The sequence below is a fragment of the Catharus ustulatus genome, chromosome 6 (genome assembly GCF_009819885.2).
Source record: "Catharus ustulatus isolate bCatUst1 chromosome 6, bCatUst1.pri.v2, whole genome shotgun sequence".
In the NCBI taxonomy this organism is placed as follows: Eukaryota; Metazoa; Chordata; class Aves; order Passeriformes; family Turdidae; genus Catharus; species Catharus ustulatus.
The window spans coordinates 40,058,962-40,080,541 of record NC_046226.1 but is presented as its reverse complement, the minus strand read 5'-3'; the positions used below and the strand labels follow the sequence as shown (position 1 = coordinate 40,080,541).

Here is a 21,580-nt window from a genome sequence, read left to right as displayed (position 1 = left end):
TGGGGCTGTGGGCAAGAGGGGAAGGGGTGACTTGGCTGCTCTGTGCTGATGTTTCACCTTGGTGGGGCATGAGGGTGGGTAAGGGTTGGGTCTTCCTTGTCTCTGTGCTCTGACACAGTTGTGTCAATGGCAGAGTATCCACAGCAGGCTGGGGCTGCAGGGAGCGGTGGTGCAGCTGCTGTGCGGCTGCAGGGCGTGGTGGCGGTCCAGGTACTGGGGTGGGGCCAGCGCCTTCCCTGGCTGAGGCGAGGGGTTCCTGGGACCCTGGAAGGTGGCCAGAGCCCTGCACTGCTCCTGCCCACCAGATACCACTCCCCCTGAGGGGGGCCAGGCAGCCCAGAAGACCTGAAGACCCAGACACAGCAGAGGCCTGACACAGCGTGCTTTATTGCCAGGCTGTCAGCCACTCACGAGCTGGGAGAGAATGCACAGATCATAAATATATTAACTTACAATAAATAAATAACCCTGCCAGCACCCTGCTACAAGCTTTGGGTTACCAGCTCCTGGTGGCCTGTGCTGCAGCACTTTATGACCAGGAGGAGCACAGAGGCTCTCAAAGAAGCATGAGAAACTGAAGTTCCCCAAGAAATAACTAGTCTATGCAAGCTGGGGCACAGGAGCTGGCCTAGACAAAGCATCTGGGTCAGTGGAGGTCTGGTTACCATTAATGCAATGTAATGCTACTTATTTTTTTTTAGTTTTAAGGGCTACACTGCTGTTCCAACAATACCAATATTTACAAAAAACCCCCAACCTGATCTCATTTGAGACTGCTTTCTTTTTCCTTAAGTGCTTCTGCCCACCCAGCCCCAGTAGGTGCTCTATATGCTTGGAAGCCATGCCACCTATGGCCAAGGAAATTAACCCTATCCCTCTCTTCCAAATCCTCTTTTCCACTTTTCCAAATGACTGTAATATGCTGTTGGAGAGACAGGGAGACCTCACAGAAGGGCACTCAGTACAGCAGCAGAGCCACACAGCACCATGCAGTATTTACTGCAATCTAGCTTATTTGCTGTATTTGCTTTGGCAAGACTTGGACACATGGAGGAGAAAGCACAAAGCAGACAGGTTGCATGGCAGTATCTAAGGTGCCCTTTTTTAGGAATGTCAGGAATTTCCTTACCTTTGATTATATGCAGATGCAGCTTTACTGGGAATAATAATGGAACACAAGTGCAGAGCTGCTGCTGGCTATTTAACCACTCTGTTATCTGGGCCAAATCTGAACAGAGCTGCACAACAAAACACTGGCAAGTGGCCTGTACTGGTGCTCCTGCTGCTTCAACACCTGCTGAACTTGCGAAACTGGGAGGGAGCGCCCCGGTAAGAGCATACCCGGCTGGTTCCAAGCGGTGGCAGAGCTAGCAGCTGCTGCCTTGTCTGCCTGCCAGCAGAGGGAAGCATAACTCTGTAGCTGTTAATGGCTTCTGCAGCAGTGCTATTCCAGCACGGATTTGGAGCTAAGAAAAAGGCAAGTTGTTCCTGGGAAAAGATGAGTGAACCCAGCACTGGGGACTAGCACAGCCACACACACACTGCTGATGTAGACAGAACCCACTGTTAGAGCAGATACTCTGGGAGGAGGTGCTGTTCCTCCAGTGGGTTCTGGAGAAACCCAAGATAGGAATGATGCCCACTCTCATGGCCTTCAGTTTTCAGAGGAGTCTGTCTCTTCATTGGAGCCTTCACTCTCAGCATCCATTTTTCGACGATGGTGTAGAGGTTTCCAAGGTGAGTTAATTCTGGGTGAGTTACGAACGGGCATATTTGCTGTGTCTGCACTGGAGCTGGCAGGACCAGAAACAGAAAGCCCTGAAACCTGAGCTACCCTGAAAAAGAAAAGACAAATGTTAGGCAGCGTGTTGTGAAAACTTCTACTGCAGCACTCTTGGAGTGAACCTGGGAGAAAGACTTAAAACTAGCATAGGGATGGAAAGATGCACAGAGGGGGAACATGTTGCACTGGTACCTCCCAGACTGACTATGTGAATCTTTTCCTATTTAAACACATCTTCTGGGCTAATTTCATTCCTTCCAACACTCCCTATTTTTCACCATCCAAACAAAATTTCCCTGTTCATTAGAGACAGCTGCTTCCTCTAGATCAATGAGTCACACTCTTCCCCTGTTTCTGAAGATTTTTGTAAGCATTTTCTTAACAGCACTGAGGCACCACAAAGAAAGAAGCCCTTCCTGTTCAGGCTGCTCTTGTAGCTCCTCTATTGTTTTGTAGTAGAGCAGAGGAATAGGACAGTACTTTTACACTTTTCTTTAGCATGCTACATTTAATCTGTTGCTTTAGCTCCTAGTTTAGGCAGTTCCACTTACAATTTCTCAAGTTCCTCATCCATGGCAGGGTCCAGAAACAAGTCTCCTTTATCTGGCAGAGCCCCTGGGAGAAAAAAAAACAACCAATGAAAGTATCAGCAGAGTTAGGCTGTTCATTCTTCAAGAAAAGTGTTCAAGCCATAGCACCATCCAAAATCTGGCCTGCAAGACAGAGAACACTTTTCCTTATACCTCTTAGAGAAGTGGACACAATGTTGAGGATCATAGACAGATAAAGAATGATGATCCATTTTCTGTGTCTTTCATACATGCTATATCTGAGCTCAGACTAAATGGGAGGCAGCCTCACTAGTCTCACTTCCTACACCCCTGAGGATTGGCAGTTTTCATTCACTGTACAAAATTAGAGTACTGACTGTTGGGGAGATGTCAACTTTGGGCCTCTGTTCATTGCTCAGTATAGTCACCAGTACCAGATGTAATAGATGTTGTCAGTGCCACAGCCTGAAACATGCACTATACCACCCAGGGTTATTTATGTTTTTGTTCCACCTGCCTTTCTTGTGGCACAGCCATCTTGGGGGTCAAAACACAGATTTTAGGCTTTTGCTTCTCCTTGCAACTCAGGAAAGCCAGGCCTGATTCTTGAGAACATTGCATACAGGAGTTAAGGGTGGATGAACTGTGCTCCAGCATTGCTTGCTGTCTGGGTGTGAGTGTGAAAGGCTAGGCTAGTACTTGAGTACCCTCTCAGTGTAAGATCAACATGCTCCTTTTCACACTAGAAACCCTTCTCCAGATGAAGGACATGGTATAGTTCAGGACTGGAACAGCTGATTGAGAATCCTTCTCTGAAAACACTGGGACCTTAGTAGAGCCAGAAAGGAAGACGGCACTCTTTGGAAAGCCCTCCTTCCTATTTCTTTAACAAACTCCACCTTGTATAGGGGTCATGGGAGAGTGTGATCAGCCAGCACAGAAATGACAGAGAACAGAGATTGCCTACCACAGCACACCAGAACAAAAAAACCATTTGATAATCTATACCAACAGTACAGTTAGGAATGCTCTTTCTAAGGTTTTTCAGGAGACTTGGGTGCTACACTCAATACCTTTGGGAAGGAGCTTTGTATTCCCTGTGGGGACACAAATCTGTTTGCTGTTTGTTACCTTGCTCTTGAAGGAGAGGCTGGAGAGCCACCTCAGAGGCAGGCTGGCACCAGTCATCAAAAATGTAGCGATGAGTGCCTGAAAACTAGAGTAAGTTTAGACCAGAACCGATTCCCCCATTTATTTGGGGTCTGGTCTGCTTCTCCTGTAAATGAGCAGGAAAGTTTGGCACTGCAAAACAGTGTCAGGAGATCTGTGGAAGCTTCCCAGTCTGCTTCTTTTTGTGGGCTCAATTAAAAGAATAAACAACTAAAGCTTAACTTGTTTCTGTAGTTGCAGAGTGCAGAGTGAAGTCTCTAGAGCACAAGATTTACTTGGGAAAGTTGATAAATGGCACTTGAAGAATTCACAAATCAACATTGACACTGGAGATACACTGCAGATTCCAGTCTGCCTGGCAAACTCAGCAGCACTGTCCCAGCCTGAACAAGCTGCCTTAATCCCTGTCCCTGTTCCTCAAGAAGAGCTGCTGGCTTTATGAGACCAAAACCTCCTCTGCCTGAAACTGCTGTCACTGAAGGGCTTTGGGGAGCTTGTGATCCCCTACAGACCAAAGACTATTGAAATCACCCTTCAGGAGAGATTAAAAGACACCAGGAAAAGAATCCTCCTTTCCTTGCCAAAAATGCTAGCACCTGTCAGACTTGTGGTTGCTGCCCCTCCCCTGAGAGAGGCCTCAGTGGGAGGCTGGCAGAGGGCCAGAGGACGGGCCTACATTAATGGAAACGAAAACCCCACTCACTTTGTAGATGCCACAATGGAGGCTGTGGGCAGGATTTTTTTTTTCTTTTCATCTGTTTTCTTTATGCTTGACTAGAAGTGGATTTCATAGGGCAAAGGAAAAAAAAAGATTTTGCTTGCTGCCATCTAGGCATCACCTTCCTCCCAGTGAATACACTGCTTTCTAAGCCTGTTTTCAGAGGGGATTGCACGGCTGTATTCATGCACCTTTGATATATAATCTGCCCTGCCCCAGAGGAGCATTAGCAGCTTAAATGGTTTGCTGTAAGAAGGGGCTCGGCCAGGGAAGACACACTTTTACTGTACTATGACACACACCTGTGCAAAAGAAGCAGCCCTCAGGCAAGGTACACCTTTTCATTGAGTTTTGTCTTTGCAATTAGGGACTGGCAGATACTCAGGCCCAGAAGCAGGGGAAGAGGATACTTACCCAAAGACAGAGAGAGACATCTACTCTTAATGGCCAAGTGATTTGCTGAGTGGAGATGGGCAAAGATGAGTGTTTGGGAGCACCTCCACACACAGCCCTCCCTCCCTGTTGCTGGCATTTAAATTTGTCTCCTGGATACAGTCTTGTCAAACAGAAAAACCATTTCTGTTCCTCTTCGTAGGAGGGCAAGGCATATGGGGGAAATACAAAACTGTGAGTGAATTATGGATGGATTACATACTGTCCTTTGCCAATGTAACACTGCTTCCTTGCTCCTAACCAGCACAACACAGAAACAATCAGTGAGATGCTGGTTGGTAATCCCTGTGGTTCCCACAGCAGTGTAGTACAGATTTTTGTAGCAGTTTGTGTTTTATGATTGGATTTTCAGCAGGCCATAGATAGCTACTTGCAAGATCACACTGCCTTGAGGGAACATGGGGAAGAGCCGGGAAAAACTGGGCTTTTAACCTTCGAGCCAAAAAGACAGCAAAGATTTTCCATTAGGTATGCCTTCTTTTCTTATAGATGAGAGCAGCCATTTAAAATCTGTGGGAGCACAAAGGGCTAAAACATAGGATGGCATCTCAATTCAGTAATCCTCCACAGCTTCAGGCAGACAGTAAGGCACAGTGTTATGTTTTTGAAATTAATCCATCAACAAAAAGATGAAAAACTTTCTCTCACACTCTTCCTGACAGTGTAAAATGTGGGTTATAATTACAAAGGAAATTCCACAGAAATACAGAATGACTGAAAATCTAGAGCTGTATCATTTAGATAAATCTTACCTAGGGCTCGATTGATGCCCTGATCCTTTGCAAGAGCCATAAGGAATCCATAGAAGGTCATTCTCTGCACGTTACTCAGCATTTCCTTCACAAGAGCAGAAGGTGGGCAGCTAGGAAAAGAGAGACAGAGATCATCTTGTCTCCTAAATTATAATTTTTTTTCCTAAGACCCAGCTCAAAATGGAGAAATAAACCCTTTTACCTGCTCTAACACTATCAGGTTGCCCTGACTCAGTTTAAAACAGCCACCAGCTCGCTTACTGAGCACTGGATCTGCTCCCCATTTGCTAAGCCAGATTTTTGAGGTGGGGGACATCCCTAGGAATAGTTTTACTTGTCTTCATTCCAAGGACAGTGAGAAAAGCCTAGATTCACTCAGTGGCATACACACCCCAAATCTTAGCATGATTATTCAAAAATCCTCTGGGAAATACTTTCTTACAGAAGTCAAAAAACTTTCATAGAAATGTTAAGTTTGGAAAAGACTAAGACCACTGAGTCCAGTGGTTAATGGAGCACTGCTGTGTTCATCACTAAACCATGTCCCTAACTGCCATATCTACATATTTTTGAACACTTTCAGTGATGCTGTTACCACACTATTATCAGTGATAGTCATCCAAGGGACAAGAAAACCTCTCCAATGATAGCCTAATGTGTCAGAGAACACTATTTTGGTGAGGACTAAATTAGCATATCCCCTTCTTCTACACTCACCTTAACCCCCGGTCCTGAGTTCTAAGCAGTATCTTCATGGTGATTCTTGCTCTTGACCAATACTCCTTGAAGGATTTCATGCAAAATCAAACTGCCTCATAAAGAGGAAGTGTTGAACAGTCAATTGTGTAGTGGTACCCCTGGGAGATGTGGGGGTGGACTGGTGATCCCTCAGGCAGAAATGGTTACCAATGCCTGAGTACTGAGCTACTGCATGAAAGGCTGGGAATGGCTCCCCTTATAGTGCTGTGCAAAGCCTGACCTACCAGATGTGCCCACAGTACTCGTCCCATCTGAAGTTCTCAGGACATGCAGGGAATGTAGAGCTTTTGTTGTTAAAAAGAACAAAACAACCCATCAACTCCATGCTTAGATATCTATAGCACTGGACAGCAGTTTAGCAGTAATTCTGTGAATCACAAATCTGGATTTGGAAACCTAAAGTAGAAATCAGGTGGAACTTGTTATGAGTTATTGTCCTGAATTATTTTGTGTTTCTAGACCATGACCTTCTAGGAGGGCATATTTTCATTACCTGCAAGAAACTATGATGAAAGTGTCTGTCAAAGTTATACAGTAAGGTCTGGTGTTGCTCCATCCTCTGCTGAACTAAAGCTAGTCTTGTGCCTGGGATCTGTAGCTGGAGATCAGCTCCAACACTGGCTCAGATACAGACTGACATTGTGAACTTGGCTAGGTACTAAGGCTTCATACTCCATCCACTCAGTGAGCTCTTTCAGCTCCCAAGAACACAACGGCACTTGTTTATCCCCTCTAGCTAACTCATGATGGATCTCTCTTTGATGAAAGTGTCAATGCAAAAGTGAGATGGAGAGCAGAGACCCAAATCCATCTATTATTTCAAGTTCAAACCTCATGTTTCTTTGGTCCATGAAATTGTTTTTCTCATTTGGTTAAAGCTGTTCAGCTATGATGTTTCCCTTTGTACTTCTTCAGTGGGAGCCATGTGGGAATATCATCCTGTTCAAAGTCCTCTCTTTCTTCATAGCTCCAACCTCTGTCTCCAGAGACAGAGACTTCAAATTTGTATTTTAGACTCCATTCATACCTGTATTTTGATCTGTCACACAAGGACTCCAGGCACTGGTAGAAGAGAGATGCCTCTACTCCTTCGAGCGGGTTGCAGTCATTTGGGGGCTGGCGCTGCCGATGTTGCCCAGAGGATGATGTTGGTACAATCACAGTATTTGGATTCTTACCAGCTAACAGGTCTTGATAAATGGCAGCCACACTTTCCAGGAACTCTGAAAGAACAGAAAGCAATTTAAAACTCAGGGCTGTAACCAACAAAGCATCTTCCCGACCTACCAGACTGTGGCTTAAACTGTTGTTCTGCGTTGTACATAACACTAACTGCACATAAGCACAACTCTACAGCATCCTCCATGTTCAGAACAGATATTATTGCACATCCATACCGCCATTACAGAAGTTGCTGTCTTCTTATTAGGATGATTATGAGAGGTCACTCACTCTGTTGAAAAGATTCATCTCAAGGGAACAATGGCTAGCTAGCACACTGATAAAACAGTGAAGCGTGAAAGCTAATGTCAAACACAAAACTAGTTTGTGAAGTCTAAAATGTTTTCCTTCTCCACCTCTTGCTACTGATAAAGAACTCATCCAAGTTGGGAGCAAACTATATTAACTGCAACAGGAGGAAAGCGAGCATGTTAGGGCTCCGGGCTGTATCCCAGTTTGCCTCCATGCTGCTCCAAAGTAAATATAACACAGGATCTAGAAGAAGGGCCAGGGCAGGTCATGGCTAGAGTTGGCAGAAAGCCTCTCCCCAGGCTCCTCATACTACCCACTGTTTACTGCAGGAGTCTAATTTTAAACAAGTTTGTTTATGGATGTGGTCAGCAGTTTACAAATCTAGATTCCATTTGGAGTGGTTTGCATGTGTGTGGGTTGGTGGGAGAGTGTATGACAGGCTGTGTGTGTGCACTGTGCCTGAGTGAACAGGACAGGGATGGGATCTTTGAGTGTGTGTACACAAGAATGAGCTTGCCAGGACTCCAGTGGCATTTGAATTCTGAGTGAATGGAAGTGCAATGCTGTGCGTGAGTAGAGTGGAGAGGAAAGTCAGGATGTCAGCAGGCCCTGAGGCTGTGCTGAGGTTCTGCAGCTCCATGGAAATATTTGTTATATCAGAGAAAACTTTCCAAACACATTTTCTGTCCCTGACTAAAGGCACTACAAGCCTGGTTCTGCCTAACTTAAAATCACCATTTTGAACTGGTTTTTTTTACAATGTGTTATCATGGATAAAGTTGCAAAATACGCACAGCAAAGTTACAAGGGAAGTATATAAAAAGAAGTACTGAGAAAAAGAGATTTTTGTATTAGGGATAGCAGCGGACTCCTAACTGCTGGAAAGATGGAAACTTGCTGGTTGGATCAGATCAGAAGGCCACCCAAGTTTTCTCTCTGACCACAGACTATGCTCACAACAGCTCCTAGCCAGTGTTTCTGAGTATCCAAACCTGGCCCGTTCCGCCTCATCGAGGCCAACTCTGAGCTACGTCCATTAGAGGGAGCCATTTCAGTGTGAGTGGACAGAAATCCATGAGCTTTATCTTAGAAAGTGCTGTGTGCCAGATGAGAAAGTGGCACGCTAACCAGTGCTTGGGAGCATATCTAATGCTTCCCTCTTTTTGTCCTGAATGAGATTCTCCTTCCTCAATCACAATTTATGGGGCTTGGGCGACAGGACGATATATTTTAAAGCAGTCTTCCTGTACAGGACAAACACCTGAATGCTCATCCAAGTTTCTACACCTTGTCTCCTGGGGATTTTACAGATGTATGTATATGTGTGGGTGAGCATGAGAAAATACACACACAAACCAACATTATTTGATTTGTACTTTTCCTGCCAAGAATTTTAGAAGTATTCCATCTAGTTAAAACTCGGACTGAGGAAGTAGGATAGAATACAATAAATGACCCAACAATATGAAGACTGTTCCTTTTGCTTTCCAACTAGGGGGTCTCAGATCAAACAGGACTGGTGTCAAACCTGTGCAATTTTTTGCCAAAAGGTGTGGAGGTTACAATTTTATGTGATTTCAAAGGAAGGCTGAAGAAGTTCTTGGGAGGGGAGTCCACTGAGGGCTTCTAAACCCATGGGAATTATACTCAGTTCAGAAACTCTTTGAGCTGAAACCAGCTTATGGTTGAGCAAATATTAAGGGGAAGATTTCCCCAGTTGCTTTTCCTTTAAAGGCACCAGCTGGTGGGCTTTTCCTATGCTGTCTCCAGCAGGATTGAATAATTTCCATAAAGAAAGGGAAAAGATGTTCCTAGTAAAAGATAATTGTTAGCTGTTAACATAGTCTAGATAAAGCTGAGAATTTATGTCTCTCAAGGCCAAGATAAATAAATGCCTCAGACATAGCAGTTGTGGGTAGGTTGTTATTCACAACAATTTGGAATCTCCTCATTAAGTCTCCTAATCTCTTGACATCTGTGATGCTTTTCATCAGTAGAGTCCATTAGCTATGTATTTTCTGTGAAAAAATCATATCCTTTCAAGTTTCAAAAAAGTGGAAAGATTGGGAAGCTGTAAAGTTGTAATGCTACAAGTGGGAGAAGTCAACAACTTCCTGGCATTTACCTGAGTAGTAGAACTGGATCTGGAAAGCAAAGAGGAAATCAGAAAAAGACATCAGGCAATCCATTGCATCATCCATCAGCACAATCCTATGATAAAATGAGAAACAGTTTAGCATCTACAAAAAACTGAAGCCTGTAACCAGGAACCCCAGACCTTGAGAAAGTGCAGCCAAGGAACTATGTGCAACTGAAGATTGCTAGTGGCCCAGTATAAGAAGTTAGGAGACAGAAATGGGAACACTCATTGCTGCATGGATGTGGATGCCTCAATATCAAATGAAGGCAGCTTAAGAACCTGAAGCGAGGAGAAGATCCTGATTGTCAATCACACACTTCAGCTACAGCGTGACAGAGCAGTGTGACATTCAAAGCCTGGTGGACATGATGGAACAAACACTGATACAAAAAACTGCAAGGCTGGTTCATATGGTTATATAGAATTTCAGAATATCCTGAGTTGGAAGGGATCCACAAGGATCATCAAAGCCCAGCATCTGACTAAATGTGACTACAGACAGGACAATTATACAAGTAGTAAACTGGTGAGAGCAGAAGGAGATTCATGCTATTCCTCTGTATATCAAAATTCATCAAACTGGGACATTTTTCAGATTCATAAAGGTCATAGCAGTTGCAATTCAAACATCTATACTTAAACAAACTACTTGACTACAGAGGAAATAACATTGCACCAACAATCTTCCTAACTGCACTCTATGAACATCCTATCCTCCCTTCCTGATACAAGAATCTGTATAGATTCTTTTCATATTAGGTCTATTATTTGACTATCAAGTCAAGTTTCAAAGCAACTGAAGACATCTTGAGCCAGGGACAGTCTTTTTTTGTCCCTGCTGAACTGTAGGTGCATGCATCCCTATTTTGAAGCATATTTCTTGAAAATGGAAAATACCAGCCACAGGCCATAAAGATGAAATGTAAGTGATAGCAAAGTCCAACTTTCCTTTTCAGGAAAAAAAAAAAACCTGTGGATTTCAGGGCAAAAATGAAAATGAAAACAGAAACAATGCTCTGGTCACTGCTACCACTACCTAAGGATAAAAAGGTCAGTCTCTGAAATAGGGAAAATCAAACTCATCTAATCAAGGATAGCTTAGACTGTAAAACAGAAGAAAATACTCCACTTTGATGGGAAAAAGCCCAGAATATTCGGGCAATGCTAATAAAAGGTAATTGGTATTTCTTCCCAACTGCATGTAGGTCTCCTGAACCTGTACAGTCAGCATTTGGCACACTGAGCCATACGATGATTGTCAGTTCATTACAGCCAAAGTATGGGGTGTCCAGTAGGACCCTTTTGAATACAGGGCCAGTTGCAATCTGCACACCAACTCCTGCAGCATCAATTGTCTAAACACATTGCTGGCGAAACACTGTTCTGTCTCATGTAAAAGACTCCAGGGAGCTGTGTGGGAGGCTGACCTAGAAGAACATAGGATCTTGCAAGACTTCCCTGCCACTCAGACCAGTTCTGTTCACTGTGGCAAAATCAAACATGTAGAGCAGCTTGAATTAATTATCTCAAAGCAGAAAGACTGGGGCTAAGAGGGTCCCCAGGAGAAAAGCCTGTATTTAAAACAAAACCCTTTGAAGATGTCAAAGTGCTTCTGATTTATTTATTACATTCCAGAAGCCTCCTATCCTCCTGTCTAAAAAAGCAGTAGCTTCAGTTCTTAATTCTCACTAATAAGCATGTTACTGAGATTGTCAGTGGCCACATCAAGGAAATGGCTTTGAAGCTGGCAGGCAGAGCATCTTCATCTCTCAGGCAATACTGCTCAGCCACTGGCATTTCCAACCACTATTTAAGCACTGGAAATGTGATTGGCCACATCACTGATGAGCTGCACTCTCTCCTTTGAAATGACGATCTGTCTCCCAGATACCCTCAAAGCACAGAAGCTTTCTTCTCAAAGATGTAGGAGAACAACAGTGGAGAGTGGTTTTACATATTTGTTATGCAGAGAAACAATATTACATCACTTTTGTAACAAGAAACTCATTTCATTCCTTAAATCTAAAACTCTGGTCAATGGCAGTGCTCTGCAGCACCAAGTTCCAGTCACTTACTTAGAGGAGAGCATGAGGAAGTACACAGAATTATAAGAATTTGCTGGACAGTTTTTGCTGTTAAAGACAGCAAGGGGCCTCTGTGGAAGCCTGTACAGCACATTTGTGACAGAGGAGCATCTAAATAGAAGCAGGTGCAGTCTGGTGCTGGGTTACTGACTCCCCTTGGCCCAGGGGTTTGCACGCCGGAAATGTTGAGAAGTCTTTAAATCCAATACAATCATTTATGAGGAGATTGACTGCAGCTGGCAATTCCCCCACATAGCCAGCTGACTAAGCACTCAAGGAAGCTGAGAGAACATCATATGCAGCATATCTGCACCTCTTCCTTGAAATATCTGGCAAGGAGAAAAACCTAGCTATGGACTGCAACCCAGACAGCAGAACCAAAATTGAGGAGAAAATCTGAAAGTCTGAACTGCAACTTTAAAGAGTTCATCAGGTATCTCATATTTCAAGGGATTTTTTTTTTCTTGTCCAAATTAGACTTTAAACCCTAAGGCCACAGATGTATTTAAAAAGTTAGCAGCTGACAGTCAGTGAATAATAAAAATCAAGGAGGAACTCTGGAAAGGACTGAAGAAAAATGCCTACACTTGAGGCATTCTGGTAGAGGGTATAGTGGTCTTTCAGCGTACCAGTGGGTTTGGCTGGCAGGAAAGCCTTACTATTGTGCCAATGGGGAAACTTCATGGTCTCCTGATTGTGGTTAAAATCTCAGAAATCCAGACTAGACAGGATGTTCCCAGGACAATCTCTAGACCAGGCAAGTTGAAAGGACTTTTACCATCATCTGCTACCATTAAAGGCTAACTGACATAATCTGTCTTGAAGCCAGGCTGGCTCCAATGAGTTTTCAGAGACTTGGTTTATTTACTGAGACTTGGAGGCAAAAATAAGCAAAAATAAGCAAAACAGTCTGCACTCTTAGGCAATCTTTTAAAATAGGGGTACTGAATTGCAAACCCCAGTTCCATTAGTACTAATCAGTGCAACATGAGCTTATAAACTAAATAAAACAGCACAGGAGCTGTGAACTACTTGGTTGTCACTACTCAAATGTGGGCAGTGAGTTCCTTGTGTTTCTCTTACAATAGAAAAATCAATGCTCAGGCACAGATCTTAAAATCATGGCATCAAACCAGAAAAAATTCTTTCAATTTTCTGTCCTGCAATTTCAAGATTCAGAAAGCCATAAAGTGTCTCTGAAGATCAAAGGTACCTCTTATAGATTAAAGTCTTTAATCTGCTAATGGCTATAACCATTTGGGAAAAAAAACCATCCAAGAAATCTTACAGACATAGATATCCTAGTTAATATTTTGGGTAAAACTTCTGCATTTGTGTAGCACCAGGAACAGGAAAATAGAGCTCTCTGATGGCATAAAACCTATATTGTTGTAGCCTCCATTATTATGTTCTGACATATCCTGATCTTAGTCCTATTGTTTGTTATCAGAGCATAGCAACAACTCCTGCATGAGTGGACTGCACCATGCTGTGACACTATCTCAGTCATGCAGCACTGAGGCTTCAGCTATGACTGCCCTCTTCCCAGCAGCACCAATGCACGTCCTGACTGTATCACTGAATGTTGTGGCTACTTCCACTGGTACTTTATTTCATTCCTTTCCTAAGAAAATTAGCAACAAACCCATTGGGGGTGTGCAGACTGAAGAAGGAACATGTTTAGGTTTGCTTGCGACACTCATGTTTTGCAAACACTGGGTCAACCCCTGCTGTAAGAAAGTCTGCAGAGCTCACCCTTCTAACAGGCAGAGACCAAGGAGGACAATAGGAAGTGTAGAAAAAGGAAAAAAGAGTGAGCAACAATTGTAAGTAAAGAGAAAAATGGTTTAGAAATATGATAAGTTTTATTTAAATTGTTCAAATAGATTAGCTTTTTACAGAGCTAGCAGTGTGCAAGTAAATCTCTAGCCAGCCCAAAGTAGGAGTGAGGTCACCCCCACCTGAGCCTGGGTGCCCCTGACAGAGATCTCATATCTCTCCAACACCTGCTCCCAAAGCCAGCTTCTCTGTCTCTATGACACATGCACAGCAGTGCAGCAGGCCCCTGAATGGGGCCTCTAGTTTACAGCAGCCTTGTGGACTAAATTCCTCGACACAAACATCACAACATGTGTAGATACGCTGAAGTCTTCTTCTTTGCATGCACCATCACAAATTCCTGCTCAGTTCAGCTGGAGCCCTATGAAATACACACCAGCACACAGGACTGGTGCTTGTGGACCTCCCTGAAAGGAAGAAGCAGATACATCTCTGCTACAGGGGTAGAGTTCCTTCTTAGTTTGGCATTGGGGGACAAGCAACTGAACAGATGTGTGTACCTTATTACATTTTCAATATCAGATAGTTAATAATCAACTGCCTGGACTGGACTGAAATCAGCAAGCACAATCAGTAAAATATTCCTTATCACATTATCAATGCCCTCAGCCAACTATCTGCTTTTTGCCTTGTCTAGATTAACATAAATTTTTAAACAGATTAGCTGCCATGTTCTTACCAAACATACTTTAAAACATTGGCAATCCTTCAGAGGTTAGTGTGTTTAAATGTGATCAACCATGGAAGCTGGGGCAAGGGGGAACACATTTTAAAATGGTAAACAGTATTTGAAATAGAGTTTAAAAATCATGTCAGTTAAAAACATATTGGCTAACATTCTTTTATCTGCAACTCATCTGAACATAGAGCCTACAGCAGCATTCTGTCTTGATATTTCAATCCTTATATACGGTCTTTCACATGGCTAGAGAAACACCCTGTTCTTAACCTCAAAAGATAGTGTCTCTTTTTCCCAAAACCTTAAAAGCTGAAGGTCCCTGTGCATACCTTTACCACAGGTCTAGTTCCTAAGTCCATGTGTGCAGGACTTGCCTTTAAAGAGAGAACGAGGACCCACCTTGCTGCTTTCTGAGTGAGTTCCATTGGGAAGTCTGGGCAGAGCAACTGCAGCAGGCAGTGGTATTCCTGTGCTGTCAGCAAATCTGCAGGAAAGAGAGGTGAGAATATTGTAATTCTTTTATAGGCTGTTCCCTCCCCTTGCTTCCTCTCTAGGAAAAAAGCCTCATATTCCCTTTACTCTCAATTCAAGCAGTCTGAGTATTACAGACAATATAACTCTCAGAGCTGGGCTCTTCAGATGGAGTTTCCACCACCTGAAAGAGGCCTGATGAAGGGAAATCCAATCGACAAGCTCCGCAGAGAAACTGGTAACAGGTAGTGATTCAGTGTGAAAAAGGGGTAACCAAAATAGGGCAGTTTCAAGTGAGAACACAGTTTGGTTTGACTTGAATATAACCATGTGGAAAAAGGAATAATTTCAAAGTTGCTTAAATTTGCTGAAATTCACTGGCATGGTGACATTCCCCACAATACACTTGAAAATCATCCACAGAACATCTGGCAGCAGTAACAAAGGCAAACAAGGTTTTTGGGTTGTGTATGGAAGGCTACAGAGTATAAACCACAGACGTTATTACTTTGGCATTCAGTAAGGCAGCTGGATGGTCTCTTTTGGAATAATGTGTACAAATCTGGTCACTGTATTATAGGAAGCACAGAACAAAGATCCAAAAAACACAAGAAATCCAATCAAATGATCCATGTTTTAGAGAGCAGCTTTGTGAAAGACTGGTCAAGAAGGAACTCTGTGGGTCAGCAGAAGGAGTCTAAAAGAGGTGACTCTTAGGGAAGCTTATAGGATCCCAAGGGAATGGAAACATCCTGATGTCAAAAAGCCCTACATGATTGTATGTTCACAGTCCAAAAGGCTGTGGACTGGAGTTGCTGAACAGCAGCAATTTTGCAGTACTTCTATATACAGAAGAATGCAAAGTATGGAAGAAAGAGCCAGAGGTGGAAGTAGAGCCAAGCAGTAGTCAGGGAGGGGATCTCAAGGGCACTGGCAGTGGGACTGAGGTACAGAGCATAAGTTCTTTTGCCACATACACATAGTCTTCATTAGGCTCTCATCCAAATAATTAACCTTGTTTCAGATGACAGCCACAACTTAGAATCCCAGAATCATTAAGGTTCAACCATTAACTAACACTGCCAAGTCGACCATTGAACCACATCCCTAAGCATCACTTCTACATTTTTTTTTAATGCTTCCAAGGATGGTGATTCCATCACTTCCCTGGGATGGGGGATATTCCAATGCTTGACCACACTTTTGGTGAAGATATTTTTCCTGATACCCAATCTCAACTTTCCCTGGTGCAACTGGAGGCCATTTTCTCTAAGCTTGTTACTTGGGAGGAGAGACTGACCCCCATCTCTCTACAACCTCTTTTCAGGTAAATGTAGAGAGCAGTATTCCCCTGATCCTCCTTTTCTCCAGCCTGAACAACCCCAGCTCCCTCAGCAATTTTTCCCAAGACTTGTGCTCCAGAGCCTTCATGAGCTCTGTTGCCCTTCTCTGCATGTGCTCTAGCACCTCAATGTCTTTCTTGCAGTGAGGGGCCCAAAACTGGACACAGGGTTCGAGGAGTGGCCTCACCACTGCTAAGCCAATCACTGCCCTAGTCCTGCTGGCCACACTACTGCTAATACAGGCCAGGATGTCATTGGCCTTCTTGCATACCTGAGCTGCCATTCAGAAGGACCTCAACAGGTTGAAGAGATGGGCAGAGAGGAACCAACTGAAATTCAACAAAGGCAAGTGTAGTGTCCTACCTGGGAAAGACCAACTCCATGCACCAGCACAGGCTGGGGGCTGACCTGCTAGAGAGCAAGTCTGTGGAGAAGGACCAGGTGGTCCTGATGGACAACAAGCTGCCCCTAAGCCAACAGTGTTCTTGTGACCAAGAAGGCCAATGGTGTCCTGGGGTGCACTAGGAAGAGCCAGCAGGTCCAGAGGGGTGATCCTGCCCCTCTGCTCAGCCCTCAGCTGCCCATCAGCTCCCACACAGGAGCACTGTGTCCAGTTCTGGGATCCTCAGGACAAGAGAGACATGGAGATTCTGGAGCAGGTCCAGTGGAGCGTTACAAAGGTTATTAAGAGTCTGGAGAATCTCTCTTACAAGCACAGGCTGAGTGACTTGGGCCTGCTTACCTTGAGAAGAGACAGCTGAGAAGGGACCTCATCAATGTCTATCAGTATCTGATGGGAAGGTGCCAAGAGGATGTCTCTTTTTGATGGTGCCAAGCAATAGGACAAGAAGCAAAAGGTGGAAACAGATGCACAAGCATTTCCACATGGATATGAGGAAGAACTTCTTTACTGTGGGAGTGACCACAGACTAGGTTATTCAACAAGGTTGTGGAATTTCTCACTGGAGATACTCAAGAACCATCTGGATGTAATCCTGTGTCACGTGCTATAGGATGACCCTGCTTGAGCAGGAAGTCGGACCAAATGACCCACTGTGTTCAGTGACCCATCTTGTGATTCTGTGATTATCCACAGGCCTAGCACAGGAAGCAGGTTACATGAAAACAGAGAACACAGCTCTTCTTGAAACAAACACTTTCTCATAAGTGAACAGGATAGTATGGACCTCTTGGTCTTCAAGCAGTTCTAAATCTAGCTTTGAATAATGCAGGGCAATAAATTTCTGATCTTTGCTAAAAATCTAGATACTGGTCTGAAGGAATTATACCAATTGGAAGCTTTGTGCAATATTCAATTTCCATTTTTTACTTGTTTAAATTAAAATTCCTATTTATGCATCCTTACACCTCTTGGTTGTTATTATTTTTTCTTTCATTTGTCAACAGACCATTATAATAACCCTTTCTTCATACTGTATCTTATTCAATCTACTTAACAGATAACTACATTTATCTAAAGTTAAATCTGTTTACCTCACCCTCTACCTCTTTCCCTACTTAGCCCAGTTATATCTGTTCCTCTGCTTTGATCCCCTTTAGATTTTCACAGTGTGGTGTCCAGCAGTATACAAAGCATCCTTCATGCATTCAGAACAGACAGGCTCTAGGAGGATAATCTGCCTGCTTTAATGAGCTAAGGCCCTTTTCATTAGTGTTGGTTTTTAGTCTCCTCTTTTCTCCCTGAAGGTGAAGGAGTTTGAGGTTGGTTTTTTTTTGAAGGATGAGGTTTCCAAAGAAAGTTGCACTTTTTCTCAGTCCCTGTCTGATTGACAGACAAGAGCAGCTTAAGAAGGTAACTGGGCCCTGAGAGAGCATTAGTTTTGAGGCATAAATAGAGATCTTTCACTTGGCAGAAATAACATAGTTCAAAAACTTATAATAATTTATGCTGTCTTTTTCTTCTCTGTCTTCTTACCAAATCATAGTACCATCCTTACTCTTCTACCAGAAAACAGCAAAACAATATAGAATAAAACTGGAAGTCTGCTCAGACAGAATTTGGGAAAGGGCAGCAGAGACCCTCCCCAAACCAGCATATTAGAGAATGAAGTTTGTGTCAATAAAAGTGGAATTCCTTACAGTTTCAATCTTGGAGAAAATGGTCCATTTAGACTAGAAACTGCCCATAAAGCCAAGGGGTGCAGAGAAGTTGCTGCCCAACAGAAACACTATATTTCTAACGCCTGGGGAAATGGCACCAAATTATTCACTGCAGTACACAGGCAGACTTTTTTTAGTCTGTAACACAACTCAGCCTGTAGACACCCCAGGCGCCTGACCAAAAAATCATACCAATTTTTCAGACTATAGTTGGGTACCTTTTCTACAGGAAGTGGGATCACCACAGACCTTAGGAGGTGTCTTCAGTTTGCTGTGATCACTGTTTTCCTATCCCCTACAGCAAGGTCAGTGAAGACCATGCAGAAAATTACATTTGCCCATGTACCACATTGTCTGCCAAGAGCTGCTTGGAATAAACAAGAGCAGTTTTGGTGCATGACCACGTTGCTCCTTCCTGTCTCCAGGCCACAGCTGAGTAAATAGAGTTCAATGTTGCATGATGAAGAAAGAAAGAAAAGAAGGAAGGTACCAGTCAGAATGAGTGAAAACTGGAATCCACAACTGCTACTTTGGTTGCTGCCACAAATTACTGCATCTCAAGTTCCAGTAACAAATGAAACAAATCATGGAGTGTTTAAAGCTGACCCCACAGCACAGGGCAGTGAGATAGACACACTCTACCATGCCCTTGCAGTGGAACAAATTTCCTCATAACCATATGCTTAAGGATGGAGATTGCAGTCTCCATGTTAATCATGTTCATTTACAGCTGAACTAACACTTCGCTCTTCTACTAAAAGAGAACTAATAACAAATTCCAAAGTCATTTTAAAACAGCAGCTCACTAAGAAGGAGCTTAACAGGAAGTACTTCAACCATTCAGCATAATTTTTGCTCTACTAGACTTCAAATTCTTGCCTAGCTTGTACTGCTACTGAGACCATGCCACTAGCAAAATCCTAAATCTTTCCTACAAACTGGATTGTCCTCTGAGTAGTTTATTGTCCTTCAGTGCCTGAGGCAGACTGTTTCTTATGTTTCAGAGCTACAGCGGAGAAAGAATTTTGTCCATGTGGTACAGTCTTAGAAGGTACCATTTTCTGGATAAAAATGGCCTACTTTGAGAAACATGGAGTCAGCTGCTTTGTACTTCCCTGGCTTTTAAGGCACATATTAAAGCTGTTTATGGTTTGTATGTGGCTAACAGATGGCACACAACCTGGAGTGATGCAAACTCCAGGAATATTAAATGATATGTTAATGCTGCTGTCAGTGTTGTGCTGAAGTGTAGACACACCTGAATTATCTTAAAACCAGTTATCTTTCATAGTGACAGCAGCCTTGACATAGAAGCTTGGAGCTCAATGAAGGCTGCAAAATCTACCCCAGGAAGCCAATAAATATTTAGGACTTAGCCTGAATTGCAGTCATTGCTGCTGTATCTAGGCTGCCTTCAGCACAAGAAGTAGCTATCTACAACACTGTCACAACATTGTGACAGCTATAAAAAGGCCCAAAGCAGTAGGAGAATATTTACTGCAGCTGGTGTATGAAATCTGCCCCAAAAAGTCATATTATTAACTTCCCAGAAACACAAGGACTGCCTTGACGAATATACATTAAAGTTCCCCATTCCCATAATTTTTTATGTACAACCAGTATCCAAGCAGACTGGAGCCCCTGGGCAATGTAGCTGTCCCCTTTGAATTATGGTAGGACACACAATTTCCACAGGTTGTTTTTCTGCTACAGTCATGAAGTCATTCAAGAGTCATAAAGGCATAGAGCTGTAAATCAGTCTCCTGCATATTTAACAGAGAACAGCCTAATTTTTTTTTTTTTCCAAAGTGTTGGAAGAGTCTTTGCTGGTCTTTAATTTTTAGTGTTTCTGGTATAAGTACCACATATTTAGGATTCTCTCTGTACTCATGAAGGATTGCAACCTTGTAGAAAACAACAAAAAAAGAAAAAAGAAAAAGAAAAAAAAAACCCAAACCCAAAACCAAACAAAAAAACCCAAAGCCCCTGAAAACAAAAGTCTGCATGTTCTCATGCTGTCTACAGGAACTACAATTTTACCAAAAAAATGAACATAAACATGAGCATTGATAATACTGCAACTTCACAAGTATCATCTGGCTAGTAGGCTAAACCCTGCACATGCCTTGTTCACAGGATACCAATGGCCTAATTTCCTCTATGCATCTAGTGCTAATAACAATCAGAAAGCCAAGAATTCTAGGGAAATTAATCCATGAAGAGGACTGAGAATGTTCATATAAGACATGTACAGCAGGATTAATTTTGCTCTTGAGGTGTATACAGACAGCTTCTACAATCATTAAATCATAGTCTAAAGAGTGTAGGAAAATCAGAACAAAAATGAGGGAGACCCCCTTGTTACTTCCAAGCAATAGGAAAATGCTCTAAAAGTCAAAGATTGATACCAGGTTGGATAAAAAACAATTTTTTAAAGGAAGTGAATAGTGAATAGTTTGAAGTGGATAATGGTAAAATCTTCATCATGGATCAACATAAGAACCTGGAGTCTTGGGCATAAGTAGCTTTAAATACTGTGGCTTTGTACCAGGGTCTGGCTCAATCTCATTATATACTAGCATATATTATTTCTATATTTTATACATTTTATAAATTACTAGCATGCATTCTCTTATTTTAATAACTGGATGCATTAACTCTGTCTTCCTGATGATGAAGTTCAACATGCACCTAAGTCAACCTAAACTTTTACTCCTGCTCAAAGGGATAGGCTCACTCCTCTTTCTCCTTTCCCATCACTTGCTAGTGGCCACATGGTTCTGAATCACCCTTTATACCAGCTCTGGCACTTGTCAGGCCTCTTGCTGAGAAAATTCAACTTTTTCCCTGGGCTAGTGAATTGCACTGGCTCTCAGAAATATGTGACAAAAGCTCACGCAAAGCAAGCTGTAGAAGAGCAGGTGGATAAAGAGAGCAGACTCAACCCTCCTCAGCAAAGAAAAACTGTTAGATAGGCTTAAGTAGTGCCCTGCTTAAGATGTTTTAATCCTTACAGTCCAGGATGTAGGCAAGGCAATGTCATAGGATTAGTGATCTTCCTAATCAAAAGCAGGTTCAGCTTTACCTGCTATACTTGCACCCTGCCTGCTGTGATGGTTTGTGAACACTCTGGTATCAGACACATTTAAGACAGAACTTTTGGCGTCCTTACTATGCAAGCAGGCAGATGAATTCAGGTTACTCACAAACCTACTCTTTCCACTGATACTGTTTAGGTCCTCCC

General features: G+C 43.0%; 1 protein-coding gene across 2 annotated transcripts in view; it reads right to left on the bottom strand.

Annotated features, from left to right (window-relative positions):
- Positions 1–367: 367 nt before the first annotated feature.
- C6H11orf49 (chromosome 6 C11orf49 homolog) overlaps positions 368–21,580 on the bottom strand; it is a 78,403-nt gene continuing 57,190 nt past the window's right edge. For both annotated transcript variants that reach the window (XM_033063809.1, XM_033063808.1), the window contains exons 4-9: positions 14,801–14,885; positions 9,785–9,870; positions 7,214–7,409; positions 5,428–5,537; positions 2,335–2,398; positions 368–1,835 (exon numbers count right to left, since the gene is read on the bottom strand). In XM_033063809.1, the coding sequence (XP_032919700.1) occupies positions 1,655–1,835; positions 2,335–2,398; positions 5,428–5,537; positions 7,214–7,409; positions 9,785–9,870; positions 14,801–14,885 (722 nt within the window). In that variant the 3' untranslated portion in view covers positions 368–1,654. The remainder of the gene's footprint in view (positions 1,836–2,334; positions 2,399–5,427; positions 5,538–7,213; positions 7,410–9,784; positions 9,871–14,800; positions 14,886–21,580) is intronic.